Source organism: Podarcis pityusensis (assembly GCF_964106645.2).
Source record: "Podarcis pityusensis genome assembly, chromosome: 15".
Classification (NCBI taxonomy): domain Eukaryota; kingdom Metazoa; phylum Chordata; class Lepidosauria; order Squamata; family Lacertidae; genus Podarcis; species Podarcis pityusensis.
This window is the reverse complement of record NC_138040.1, coordinates 33,033,352-33,047,950: the sequence shown is the minus strand read 5'-3', so window position 1 is coordinate 33,047,950 and position 14,599 is coordinate 33,033,352. Positions and strand designations below refer to the sequence as shown.

Here is a 14,599-nt window from a genome sequence, read left to right as displayed (position 1 = left end):
AGGTTTGTCAACCTGGGAAAGCAGCCCATCTAGGAGAAGGAAAACTCTGATCCTAAACCTCCACTGTCTTGCAGGATAGCTTTGGGAGAAGAAAAGGGTGTGGGAATGTTGAGGATAGTAGGAGAGGATATATTGATTAAATATTATCCTACCTCACTCATGCAAGTGAGCTAGTAGCAGAGCACATTCCCTAGCACATTGCTGGTTGATGGATTCACTAGAACCATTTGAGTTAAGCAATCCAGTCTGACTTGTCTGGATTGGATTGTTCCTGGTAAATCCCCTTTAGTTCCCTCTTAAGAACAAGAATGACACAACAGTATTCTTTTAAAAGTAATGGTAAGGTTTACTTACATTCAGTTCACAGTACAGTGGTACCTCGGGCTAAGAATTCGTTCTGGAGGTCCGTTCTTAACCTGAAACTGTTCTTAACCTGAAGCACCACTTTAGCTAATGGGGCCTCCTGCTGCCGCTGCGCTGCCGCTGCACGATTTCTGTTCTCATCCTGAAGCAAAATTCTTAACCCGAGGTAATATTTATGGCTTAGTGGAGTCTGTAACCTGAAGCGTATGTAACCCGAGGTACTACTGTATAGTCCTGAAGGCAGGCCTTAGCTTCTAGTTACAGTTACAGAGAAAAGTGTGGGTTCATCCTCTGTGAGGGATGAGCCCATGCACTGCTGGCCGAGAGCCAGCAGACAGCAAAAGGCAAACTGGAGAGAAGGGACCAAAAGAAAGAGGTGGATGGCTACATGACTGGCCCTTTTGTAGGGTCTGCTGGAGTCACACCCATCTACCTGGTCACACGCAGGGGGAGGATGCTTCAGACCAGGTGTGACAGGAAGTCCTCCTGGCTGAAGCAATATTCCCTTGTGTGTCCACTCTGGGCCAACAGAAAATGTTGTATTTGACTGCTTCAGTGATGTTACATCCCACAAAAGGCTATGATGTTTGCCCTACACAAATCCAGAGTGGAGTCCCTAAGAGGGCTGGATGATGCCTTGTACGCCTCCTTCTAGAGACTCCTGCAGCCAAGCGAATGCCAAATGTATTACTCTGCTTTCCTTTGGACCACATCAGCGAGGCCGAGAGGGGGGTCTTGTTGTCTGGGCAGCCCAGGACCTCCATACATGCTGCCCAGGCTTGTGCCCTGGGGATGTCAGTTGAGTGCTGTTAACACAGCAGTTTGACTTCAACCCCGGCACACTCCATCGTCTCTCAAGACAGATGGATGCAAATTAATTGGTCTGGGAGTGCACCAATGTTGATTGAATCCCCAGCTTAACAATTAATAGGTTGCATCAGATTTCCATTTTGTACGTTTCTTTGAGATTTCTTTGAATGGAAAGTGATCAAGAAATTTTCAAAATAAACAGACTAACAACATCTGGAGGGTCAAGGGTTCTTCACCCATGCTTAAGTTGTCAAGAAAAGGTCCACGTTTTTAGGATACTGGAAATAAATGAGCTGAGAACTTGTCTCTCCTTACATCAGGGTAGGTGAAAGCAAGCAAGCAAGAATATCCTGATATTCTGAAATTAAATTAACGGTTTGAGGTTTCCAACTCACAAGTCTATTTTTGTTTCTCTCAGATTTTGAGGAAGAAAAAAAAATCTATAGGAAGTAGAGAAAGTAGGCTCTTCAGCATCTTCATGTTCAAAATCCATTTCTGAAAATGAATGGCTTATAAAAGCAGAGCAGTTGGGAAGAGCCATATGGCATGAAGCTGTATCTTGAGCATCTCCATTGGCACCACGTGGTCAGGGAGTATCTGAGAAAAAAAGGTTCTAGTAGAAGTGAAATAGAAGTAGAGGGCAGCACAAAAATAGGCGTTTGCAACACTTTCACGAGAGAGGAGGATGTGTAAAATAGGGGGAAGATCTTTACATGATTGAGGCGTAAGAATAGGTTTCCAGTGAAATTAACACAGGAAGGTAGAAAAGGAAATGTTTCTGGCATGTGGAACTCTCTGCCACCAGATGCAAGGAAGAATAATACAACTGATTTTTTTAAATAAAAAAAAACCAGCCCTATTCAGGCATTCTATGAGTTCATACCAGGTAAAATCTTATCTTTTGTCCCAGGCATTGGCTGGGCTATAATGGTTTTGTTTTCTATTAGGAGCATGTTTTTGCTGCTAAGAACATAAGGCAAGCCCCCTGGATAAGGCCAATGGCCCATCTAGTCCAGTGTCCTGTTCTGACAGTGGCCAAACAGATGCTCCAATAGGAAGCATTGGGGCAGCACTCTGTGATTCCCTCCTCCTGGTATTCAGAGGCATAATACTGTTTTATTGGGTCTGTCCTACTGGTTGTTGTACCCCTTGCATTGTACAACGATTTTTTATTTTTTTCAGATTTTGTTGTGCTTTTTCCTCTTAAAATACCGCAAGTTGTTTGGAGACCGCTTTGTGGAAAGCAATTAATAAATAGACTAAACCGTTAAGATTTTTGTGCCGCTGCTGAGGACTGAAGCCTTGTGTTTTGTGTCTCTCCCTAAAACAGGCACTGCGGAAGCTGGAGTGATTGCAGGAGCTGTCATAGGGGTCCTCTTAGCGCTTCTGTTGCTCTGTGGAATAGTCCTCTGGTTCTTACGCTTTAGGAAGCAGAAGGAGAAGAAGAAGACCCAATCCATATACAGCGGGAATGAAATCAGGTTAGAGTGGCTCGCCTCAAGGTCGCCTTGGTTCTAAGCAAGCACCATTTGCCAACTGATCCTTAAAAGATGCAAAAACAAGGAAACCAGGAGCTAAAAGCGGCCTTCCCCAACCTGATGCCCTCCAGATGTTGTAGAAGACAACTCGCAAGTGCTGGCTGGGGGTGATGGGAGTTGTAGTTCAAAACATCTGGAGGACACCAGGTTGGGGAAGGCTGGCTAAAGGTCAGAAATCCACAGAGGCCTGTTGACACTAAGGCTAATTTATGCAATGCCATCAGTCTTCCCCCTTACCACTATTATGGCACGAGGTCTGATTCAACAGGTAGTTTGATAGCTCTGCAAATCAGATAGATTATCTGAAGGTGCAGGGAAGGAGGAGAAGCCTCCCTTCCCAATTCCTAGGTCCTGTTGAGTGGCAATTAAAAAAACAAAAGTGATGTTGATCAGACAGGTGCAAGGAGCTTCTGGTTTAGTTAATTTCATACTGGAAGGAAACTTTAAAAAAAGTAATTTAAAAGTCTTTTCCACTATTGTCTGTTTGCTACCCATCTTGACTTTTCAAGGCATAGGATATAAAAGATAAAAAGCTTTCAATGCAGTCTACTCCACTTAATAGGCTACAATAGGGGGAAATGTGACCAGCTGATGCGTGCACCTGCTCAGCCTGCTGTTCAGGATCTAAATGTAGAGAGAAGTTAGATTTCATGGAGAGAAATCCATGTATTTCATGGATAGGGGAGCGGGTGGCGCTGTGGTCTAAACCACTGAGCCCCTTGGGCTTGCTGATCAGAAGGTCAGCAATTTGAATCCCTGCGACAGGGTGAGCTCCTGTTGCTCTGTCCCAGCTTCTCCAACCTAGCAGTTCGAAAGCACGCCAGTGCAAGTAGATAAGCAGGTACCACTGTGGCGGGAAGGTAAACGGTGTTTCTGCGCACTCTGGCTTCCGTCATGGTGTCCCGTTGCACCAGAAGTGGTTTAGTGATGCTGGCCACATGACGACCTGGAAAGCTGTCTGTGGACAAACGCTGGCTCCCTTAGCCTGGAAGCAAGATGAGCTCCACAACCCCAGAGTCCCCTTTGACTGGACTTAACCATCCAGGGGTCCTTTAAGGTAAAGGTAAAGGGACCCCTGACCATTAGGTCCAGTCATGGCAGACTCTGGGGTTGCGGCGCTCATCTCGCTTTATTGGCTGAGGGAGCCGGCGTACAGCTTCCAGGTCATGTGGCCAGCATGACTAAGCTGCTTCTGGCGAACCAGAGCAGCGCACAGAAACGCCGTTTACCTTCCCACCGGAGTGGTACTTATTTATCTACTTGCACTTTGACGTGCTTTTGAACTGCTAGGTTGGCAGGAGCAGGGACCGAGCAACGGGAGCTCACCCCGTTGCGGGGATTTGAACCGCCGACCTTCTGATAGGCAAATCCCAGGCTCCGTGGTCCAACCCACAGTGCCACCCGCATCCCTTTACCTTTACCTTTTTTACCTTCATGGACAGAGCACATGTTTTGCATGGGAAAGGTCCCAGGATCTCTACCATATCCAGCTAGTACTGGGAAAGACTCTTGCCCTAAACCTTAGCGAATTGCTGCAAAACCTCAGTCAAGTATAATTGTGCAGCCTGAATTCACTGGCATCTCACTTGAAAATAGTGACCGTCTGGCTGATGCTGCCTGCTTCAATATCTCCTCTTTTCCCCTTCTTCTCTCCTAAAGGGAAGATGCCACAGCTCCAGGAATCTCTGAGGCCTCTCTGCAGGGAGAAAGCCAGCCAGAAAATCATCTTCTGGAAAACGTATCTAGCAGGCCTGCATCTACTACCAGCACTACCAAATCCCAGCTCAAGAATTTTCTTGTCTAAGCTTACTCTGTGACTATGGGGTTGGTTTGTTGTTGCTTTACAGCATTTTGTTTTACTACACAAAGAACATTTCCTCTGAAGATGTTTAGGACATCCTTCAAAGGGTGTCCTAAACTGCCCCTAATCTGCTTGCTGCATTGTCAAAACTTGAATTAGATTTCTGAGAGCTCCTCCCGAGTAGAGGTGGTGGAGAAATTCTATTCAGTTTGCATTTCAACCTACCTTGTTTTCACTTTCCAAAACAAGATGCAAACCGAGACACAGCCATCCTTTGAAATTCTCATGTCTCTGAATTTTGCAAGGTCATTCTCCAGCAAAGTAACGTGCACAAAAAATGAATATGCCAGGGTAAAGTACATCTTTGTGAAAATCACATATGAAAATGCATCATATTGTCTTGCATTGTATTGTCTTGCAAAAATCTTTCTACTAGGCAAAATTGCAAACAAAAATATGTATAAATCACACTAAAATGCTGGTGAATTTTCATAATAACTTCTAGCTACTTCCTTCAGGAGCTGTGGTTCAACTTCACTTGCCCCCTTCTCCAGTCAGAGTTTTTAATGTAGTTTACTACGACTCCTCAAGCTTCCCTGCTAGGTAGCACTGAACACTAGCTTTTCTATGGACTTCCTACCCTTTGAATTTAGTTCCTGTGTTGTGAATTTTCACCGGACTTGGAGACAGTGACCTTACACTGCTGTGCAATCTGCTGTAGCTTTCCAGCTGGACTACCTGATCTGCGCTCGAAAGTAGTTCGGAAAAGGCAGTTCCTTTGGAACATGGGAGCCAGACTTATTTTTAGCGTGAAATGCGGGGAGCATTTAAATTTTGATTCTGTATTTGTCCATTTGTTTCCGGGTTCCTTCTGCATCCCTTTTGGGAACAGCCTTTTTTTTTTTCATCCTGAGGGCTGCATCTGCTTCTAGGCAACTTTCTGAAGGCCACATGCTGGTGGGTGGAACCAGAATCAGAAGTGAGTGGAGCAATAAATGCTAATGGACCAACCACCCGCCTCTATCCTCCATACAGTCTAACAAGAGATATTATCAGAGTTCAAGGGCACAGTCTAGCCAGTCATATGCCTTCAAGGAGGATGCAAAGCAGGGCCATTAAAGATGTAGCCATGGAGAGGGGGGTGTTAGCCTGGGGAGAGTTCCAAGGGCCACATGGAGAGACCTGGAAGCAGTGGCATAGTGTGGGGGGTGCAGGGGGGCCAGCCACACCGGGCGCAACATCTGGGGGGGCGCGCTCCACGGGTTAGGGGGCGCAAATTACTTGCCTTGCCCCGGGTGCCGACAACCCACGCTACGCCACTGCCTGGAAGTCTGCCTTTGGCCCTTGGACCAAAGGTTCTCCATCTTTGTTTTATGGTCTTAGTCCAGGCTATTTGAGAGAGTGCCTTCTCCCATACGTACCTCTCTGCTCTTTAAGATGAGTCACTGAGACTCTTCTGGTCGTTCCCACAGTGTATTTCACTGACAATGACTTCCAATCAGGCTTTTTCAATGATGGCTCCTAAGCTTTGGAACTTGAAACAGGTTCATGCTGCAGGATGCCAGGTAATCCAGGAATTTTCTCCTTTAAAGCACACTGTTAATATGTTTTTGTTGTATTCATAGGCTATTTATGGTCAGGTTCATGCGTCAATGCTCTTGATTTCTCTCATCGTGTGTTTCCACTACCATTGTTCTGATTCTATATTTTGTGTTGTTCCTTTTTTAAAAAATCATTTCCTTAACATGAAGATTGTTGCATGAAGAGTGAGTTAACCAAGCCCCACCCCCCAAAAAAATTAAACAATGGGTGTCTTGTTGTATTAAGCCCCATCTTTCTAAGACTGAACAACCCTAGGCTTTATCCTTGGCTTTAAGTCTAGACACGGCTGCCCAAAGTATCCCAGTTTTGGGGATTCCACCCCCCCCCCCGGGAGCTGCTCAGAATCTCTCTTCTTCAATGTGTGCCGCTGCCAAAAAATGTGTCCAGGCAACCCAAACACTTACACTCTCTCTCTCTCTCACACACACACACACATACACACACACACAGCTCAAACCTGTTGCCAGCATCCACTGTGCACAAATTACTTTTACTTATTTTTAGAGATGTCAGCTGATAAAAGAAATCTGAATGGTTTCGGTTTTAGTCTAGAGAATATCAGTTCTAGAGAGTATGCCAGAGGAGCTGCTACTTCCAGAGTCATGCTGCGTACACACCAGCCAGGACAAAACAAGAGCTTTTAACGTGTTATTCTCCTTACCCCATTATCTGATGTAAATTATAGGGCACCTCCTGTCGGTGGTTTACCCTTCGTTGGACTCCCTGCAGACGGGCAGGAGTCAAGATATAGCCTAGCTTCACCCCAGTGTCTAAGCCAAACTCCTCACATCCGTAACCAATAAAGTTGCAGCCTATTTGAACCCATAAACCAGTGTGTTTTATTGTTCTCCTGGGAACTTTGTGGCTCAGGTGCCTTGGCACGCAATGGGCAAGATGGTGGGCAGCTCCTGCAACAACAACAACAAAAAGAATCCAGATTTTCATATCAACATTCCTTTATTAACATTCCATCTTGGTAGAAGCAATCACATGCAAAATGTTAAAAAGATATTTAGAAAGACAGCTGCACCAGCTCCTGCCTAAACTGGATGGATGGATGGATGGATGGATGGATGGATGGATGGATGGAGAGAGAGAGAGAGGACTTACAAAGTGGGGCACGGTGCAGAGAGGCCAAGGGAATGTGGGGTGTTCACAAGGCAGACGGAAGAACAGTGTAGGATGGTGTAAAATGTAGCTGAATAAGCAGGGGGGAAATTCCTGCATGCTATCGAGGCCTTTTGAACATTTCTTGGAATAGTTGGAAGGTGTATCATCTCTACAGTCCTTCTTGCTACCTAGAGAATCTTCCTAAAAGCCCAGCAAATTCAAAGCAGAGAATACAGTCACTGCTTGAGTTCGCTCTTCTGCTTATCCCATGGCCTTCTTCCCCTCTCCGTCAGCCCTTCTCCTGTCTGCTCTGAGCCCTGTAAGAAGCGAGGGAAGAAGAAAGCATAAAAAGCCAGGATCACATCTTCTTTCTAACCTGCCAGCCTGTTAGAGAACTTGGACCGTTCTTCGTGCTCTATAGAGAGCATAAAGCTGGAGGCTTGAGTAAGAAAACAAGAATGGGGGAACTGGGTTAATGAGTCGGGGGAGCCAATTGGGGGAAGGGGGATCGGATTAATGCAGCCTTGCAAATAATAATAATAAGTGGTTGCCTGCAAAAATATTTACTAGCCTGCTGTGAGCTAGCATTGGAGGGACCAACTGGTGTGCTATTGCATTCAGGTCCTGCTTTTGAGCTACCCATAGGCATCAGGGGGGTGGGGGCACTGTAAGATGGTCCCTTGGCCTGATCCAGCAAAGCCTTCTTATGACAAGGTACACTGAGTACTCTCACTTGCTCTCTCCCTCTGGGCCCAATCGGCACAATGCCCTGAAGCTGAGCACGGGGAGGGGGTGGAGGCTATTCTTGTCTTCTTGCTCTGGTTTGCAGGCTCAAAGAGAGCAGGTGAACAGACAGTTCCAGGATGAGGAGGGAGAAACATCAGAAAACGACAGTGGGCCCTAGTGGGTTCATGCAGGTGCCCACCAATGCCTGCCCTGCGGAGTGCTCTTCCCTTCCTCTACCCTGCCTTCCTACCCTGGGTGCAAAGGAGGGATGGAACGCTCCGTTCCTCCTCTACCAGCTGCAAGGCTTTCATGGTTGCTGATGGCTTCTGGGCTAGTGCTTAATTGCAAGGGTGGGTTAATAGCAAATGCGGAAGGCAAAATGATTTAACTGGACTACACGATTGATCCCAAAACTATAGGGCCGGACCACTACAATGGTACCTTGGTTCTCGAACTTAATCCATTCTGGGAGTCCATTCGACTCCCAAAACCATTAAAAAACCAAGGCACGGCTTCCAATTGGCTGCAGAAACTTCCTGCACTCAATCGGAAGCCGCGGAAGCCACGTCAGATGTTCGGCTTCTGAAAAACGTTCACAAACTGGAACACTTCTGGGTTTGCGGCGTTCAGGAGCTGATTTGTTCAACAACTTAGCCATTCGGGAACCAAGGTACCACTGTATATTTGCAGCCTAAAGACAAGAATTGTGCCCCTCTTCCCCAAACCAACTGAACTGGTACATGAATCTTACCTCAGCAATGGTGATGAGACAACATTCTCCATCACACTTGAGGCAGTGTATGCAGTCCTGGCTTCCAACAGAGGGCAATGGCTGGGAGGAGGAGCTCAGGAGCAACAGCCCAGGGGCTGCCATTGCTGCACCCCAGCACCTGACCCCTGAGGTCACTGCCTCACTCTATACAATGGTAGGGCCAGCCCTACAGAACTTGGGGCTAGGAGGTTAGGGCAGCCACAACAACCAGCTTGCATGGTGGGGAGGAATGACACACACTGACTATCAGATTGGGTCTGTGCAAATGAAGAACCTGAAGGCTGGGAGCAACTTAGCACTCTCCATGATCTACTGGCCCAAAGAATAAAAGGGAACCAATGGCTGTCCTACAGCTACTGTAGAAGTTCATTTAAAAAGGGCTCACCACACCATGACAAGAATTGAGGACACCAACAGAATTAATATTTCAACCTTCAAACCACAACTGAACAGGAACGTTCAACAAAGGCTAGACTGATTAAAAATGGAGCTTGGTTGCGCAACGCCTCAAAAAGAATTTCTAAAACTGTCAGATGCAAAAGAATAAATCAGCATGCAACATGCAAGAAAAGGCTTTATGGGAACACCTCTCTGGGCTGACCAAGGAAAAGGGTGTTTCCTTTCTAGCTGGAGATATTTTAAAGTGTGAAAGATAGTATGAGAGAGAGGTTTCAGAAACAGCTTTGCAGGATTTTGATGTGTTTTTCCAAACTTGATGCTGCCTGTGGTGAGGACAGACAAAACACTTCATTGCAATCCTATGCATAGTTACAGTACTCAGAAGCAAGCCCCGTTAAGTTCAATGGTACTTACTCCCTGGTATGTGAGCACAGGATTGCAGCCTCAGTCGTGGGAAGATAGTTTGAATGGACCTTCCTTGCACAAGTAACATTATGTACAGATTTCTGCCTGGCACAAGCTCAGCAGGCAAGGAATGATGCTGCAATTTTTCTGTGTGTTGGGACAGGGGGTGGGGTGGGGACACAGAGCTGGGATGGGCACATACGAGTTGGTGTTAGGGACGAGGGAGAATATATGAACTGAAGCACAGCCTTTCTTCGAAGCATGCCCTTCTCTGAATTTTGTGGCGTAGTTCTCCAAACAAATGAAGTATACAAAAATATATATATCGGGGAAACTAGGCAGACAAAGGCATATATTAGTGAAAATAGCACCATACGTGCATTATATGAGGGGGAACTGACTGCAAACACTGTTGGGCAAAAATGCATATAAAAATTTGTACATTAGGCTAAAATTCTGATGAATTTTCAGGAGAATCTTTTTTTTAAAAGGAATTGCAAAACTGATGCAGAAATGTGGTGGACTGGATAAAACAAGAAACTGAGAGAAACAAAAATTGACAGGTTAACCCAACTCGAAGTGGCACCCGTAATATCGTCAACATGCATTTCCTTCTCCATTATTTTTAAAATGTTATTTAATTAGTAAGATGAAAGATGGGCGAATGGAGATATAAGAAAATCATTGTGTTCATAATCAGAGCCATAGGCGATGTTAATGTGGTTTTATTTTATGTGTGTATGGTGTTGTTGTATGCAGTAAGGATCTAATTAAAAACAGCAGCCAATATTATGCCCCATCGAGCCAGATATTTATTACAGTGGGACAAAATACATGCTTGTGTGCTGCAGAGCAAGCCGTTCTAACATACCACTCGCAGCTCCACTGCCTTGTCTCCAGACTCTGGCCAGTGATGGAAAAGGCTTAAAGGCCGAGCTATACGAAGAATAGCCTCTTTGCCTCTGCTTAGACTGCTCAGAATACAGGACTGAGTAGCAAATGCCTGAAGGCCCCCCAAAAACTGAGAAGTGGAGAGGCAAGCTTACAGGTTATGAGCGTTGCAAAAGAAAGCTCCGTTCTATATTGCACAGGTGTGGGTGTGATATATGTGTATATAATTTGGGTGGGGGGGAATTGAAGAACAACTGATATGTACACAGGGAGGGGTTAGAGACAGCGTGCAAAGGAGGAAGCAAGGAGTGCCAATATGATTAATTTTTTTAACAGAAAGAATAGGAATAGCGGCTCTAAAAAGAAAGGCGGTCCAGGAGAGCATTGCATCTCTTCTGTGATCAGACTCAATGGGGTGGTGATTGTTCTTCTGGAAGTGAAAGGGTGCTGTTGAGAGGACCAATGGGAAACCAGCTTGGATGCTTCTGTGCCATTCCATTTCTTCTTAGCCACTGTAAACAGAAAGAGACATATTGACTCTGGCATTCGCAGACCTGCATCAACAGCTTCCTTCCTGACCCGTGCAGGGACTGCTTCCAAACCTCCCCTCCAGATTTCTTGGTAGGTTTCAGAGCTCCAAATTGCAGGGTTTTGTTTCCAAAACCACCAATGAGTTAGAATTTGACCTTATTCTCCTTTAAATAACATTTCTGAAATCTCAGTGGTAAATAAACAACAACAACAACAACAACAACAACAACAACAACAACAACAACAACAACAACAATATCTTTATTGTCATTGCCCCCTTCGGGGACAACGAAATTACTTGACTGCTCCATAAAAACACTAATTAATCAATACAGTGTAATACAGCAAGGGAGATTAGATGACTTTCAAAGTCCGGGCTTCCCATTCAGGGCCGAGATTGCTCTGGAGAAGAAGCTGTTCTTAAGACGGCTCGTTCTTGTCTTCATAATAATAATAATAAATAATTTATTATTTATACTCCACCCATCTGGCTGGGTTTCCCCAGCCACTCTGGGTGGCTCCCAATAGAATATTAAAAACACAATAAAACATCAAACATTAAAAGCTTCCCTAAACAGGGCTACCTTCAGATGTCTTCTAAAAGTCAGATAGTTGTTTATTTCTTTGACATCTGAGAGGGCGTTCCACAGGGCAGACGCCACTACTGAGAAGGCCCTCTGCCCGGTTCCCCGTAACCTCACCTCTCGCAGGGAGGGAACCACCAGAAGGCCCTCAGAGCTGGACCTCAGTGTCTGGGCTAAACGATGGGGGTGGAGATGCTCCTTCAGGTATACTGGATTAGGCAGGCCGGGGCGCTCAAGTGGGACTCAGCTCACGTGGATGAAGGCTAATAACCTGCAAGCAACTCAAGCATCTCCTCCCTTTCGTGAGCCATCGGGAATCTCCCCCTCCCGCTTCGAATGAATGCTGCGATGATGATCCAAGGCCTGGACTGGCTGTGCCGGATCCCTGGTGGAAAGGAAGCTGGTGTTCTGGGCGTTGTTTGGAAAGCACAGCGGGCTTAGGAAAGAGGCAGGAAAGCAGTGGGGCACTCAGGAAGCCCAAGGAGGCATTCGGAGAACTCGCCGTCTCCATTCGGATGAGGAAGTGTAGGAGACGAGGGCTTTGGATCTGACTTGAAAACAGTTCTTGCAGAGGGTGTGTGGGTGGCGAGCAACACTGGCTCCTGCTATTTTCTACCAGATGGCTGCTGATAACTCCTCTCTCTCTCTCTCTTTCTCTCTCTCTGGTTCTGTGGCTCTTGTTTTTCGCATTGCCTTGATACTGTGCAAAGCCTTGGCACCTTTCTCATCCTCAGGGAGGTGTGAATCATTCCCCTGGTCTACTGATGGGTTTTGCACTGCTGCCTTGGTGCCACCTGCAAAACCTGGCACCTGTGTCTCAAAACAGGAGACAAGCTGACATTTTAGGTGCCAAGTTCCTTTCTCTGCTTCTGTAGCTTTACTGAGATGCACATTGCTAGTACAGTGGTACCTCTGGATACGAACGAGACCTATTCCACAGCACCGTTCGCATCCTGAAGCGAACGCAACCTGCGTCTGCGTGTGCGCGGTTCGCCGCTTCTGCGCATGCGTATGATGTCATTTTGACCGTCTGCGCATGCACGAGCGGCAAAATCCAGAAGTAACGCATTCCATTACCTCTAGGTCGCCGCGGAGCGCAACCCGAAAACGCTCAACCTGAAGCAACTTCAACCCGCAGTATGATTGTACATTCAAAAGGATGGGAAGGGGGGGACCCTGTGTCTCATCCTGATATTGCTGACCCCTCCCATCATAACTTGACTGCTGGTCATCCTGGCTGATAGGCACTCTCAGCTCAACAGCATCTGCAGGACCGCAAGTCCTGTGAGAAGAAGCTTGTTGGATCAGATCAGGCATCCCCAAACTCGGCCCTCCAGCTGTTTGGGGACTACAACTCCCATCATCCCTAGCTAACAGGGCCAGTGGTCAGGGATGATGGGAATTGTAGTCCCAGAACAGCTGGAGGACCGAGTTTAGGGATGCCTGGGTCAGATCAAAAGTCCATCTTGCTTGGCATCTAGCTGTTCTCCCCCCAAGCCACACAGCTCAGCAGATGCCTCCAAGAAAGTTCAGGATAGGACCCCTGGACGGTTAAGTCCAGTCAAAGATGACTATGGGGTTGCGGAGCTCATCTCGCTTTCAGGCCGAGGGAGCTGGCGTTTGTCCACAGACAGCTTTCTGGGTCGTGTGGCCAGCAGGACTACACTGCTTCTGGCACAACGGGACACCGTGACGGAAGCCAGAGCACACAGAAATGCTGTTTACCTTCCCGCCACAGCAGTACCTATTTATCTACTTGCACTGGCCTGCTTTTGAACTGCTAGGTTGGCAGGAGCTGGGACAGAGCAACGGAAGCTCACCCCGCCGTGGGGATTCGAACCGCCAACCTTCCGATTGGCAAGCCCAAGAGGCTCAGTGGTTTAGACCTTAGCTCCACCTGCCATCCCTGTGGGGCACCACCAACCCCAGCAGCAATTCAATTGGTATTCAGTAGCATTTATCAGAGAACATGAAAGTTCTGCCATATGGGCACCATAGCCAATTGCCATTTATAGCTCTATCCTCAAGGCATTTGTCTTAGGGAAGGGCCCTAACTCTGCGGTTGAACATCTGCCATGCTTGCTGAATGTCCCAGGTGCCCATCACAGGGGCGTCTGAAAGACCATCTTGCCCTGTGGGGAATGGGGAAGAAGCAGAAACAGCTTTTTCTGAACAAACGTCTCTTTTCCATTTTATTATAACTTTAAAAAAAGGTGTTCTAAGCTGTAATCTTATGTAAACTGTTTTGTGAGGTCCACCCAAAAAATGGTACATAAATACTGTAAATAAATAAATAAATAACCACTCTGGAGAGCCACTGTCAATCAGTATAGAGACTGTACTGAATTAGATGAGTGAATTGTCTGACTAAGGTAGCTTATTTTTATGTTCCTAGGATGGGGCTGCTACAGGCAAGTCCCCGCTTCCCTCCTTTGCAGGGAACCTACTCTCTGCATCCTCCAATAAACATGGGTCAGGCTTCAATGAACCTCAGTGCTCCTGTTTTTATTAATTTAAACACCCTGATGCACAACACCATCTCCAACTGTCTCTCGTCATCGTTTCATCATTATCATTACCATTATTTAAACCTATTAGTTGCTTTTTGTACAGAAGTAAAGCAAAATGACTTAGAATAGTGGTTGTCTAGGCTCCATAGGCTGCAGGGCTGTCTCCCTACTGCAAATGCGGAGATGTCCTAAAGGGGAACTGGCAAATATGTTTTAGTTATTCATTTATGTATATACTACTGGATTGTGGTAAAACCTCATAGCAGTTCAAAAGAAATATTAAACTCACCAATTAAAAACAGCTAAAACCATTAGAAACACTTTTTAAAAAAATAAATAAATTTATTACCTGCCCTTCACTCCCAAGGTTCCATGGGCAGGTTACAACAATTCAAAAAATAATTAACAATAACAGTACAAGAGATTAAAACACACCAACACCTACATGTCTGTATAGGATATTGCGTATAAAAAAAATAATGTTTGAAGCAGGCACCCAAAACCTGCCTGGTGTTAATGGTCAGGGGTTCCTAAGTGTAGAAGCTGCAACACTAAAA

At 46.1% G+C, this 14,599-nt stretch overlaps 3 protein-coding genes across 3 annotated transcripts in view; 1 reads left to right on the top strand and 2 right to left on the bottom strand.

The window, feature by feature from the left end:
* VSIG2 (V-set and immunoglobulin domain containing 2) overlaps window positions 1-4,520 on the top strand; it is a 28,902-nt gene extending 24,382 nt beyond the window's left edge. Inside the window, exons 6-7 of the mRNA XM_080982592.1 lie at window positions 2,504-2,654; window positions 4,371-4,520. Of these exons, the coding sequence (XP_080838718.1) occupies window positions 2,504-2,654; window positions 4,371-4,515 (296 nt within the window). The 3' untranslated portion in view covers window positions 4,516-4,520. The remainder of the gene's footprint in view (window positions 1-2,503; window positions 2,655-4,370) is intronic.
* PANX3 (pannexin 3) overlaps window positions 1-14,599 on the bottom strand; it is a 200,557-nt gene that overhangs the window by 72,659 nt on the left and 113,299 nt on the right. The gene's annotated exons all lie outside the window — the stretch shown is intronic.
* NRGN (neurogranin) overlaps window positions 7,053-14,599 on the bottom strand; it is a 48,025-nt gene continuing 40,478 nt past the window's right edge. Inside the window, exon 3 of the mRNA XM_080982682.1 lies at window positions 7,053-10,929. The gene's annotated coding sequence lies outside the window, so the exon portion shown is untranslated. The remainder of the gene's footprint in view (window positions 10,930-14,599) is intronic.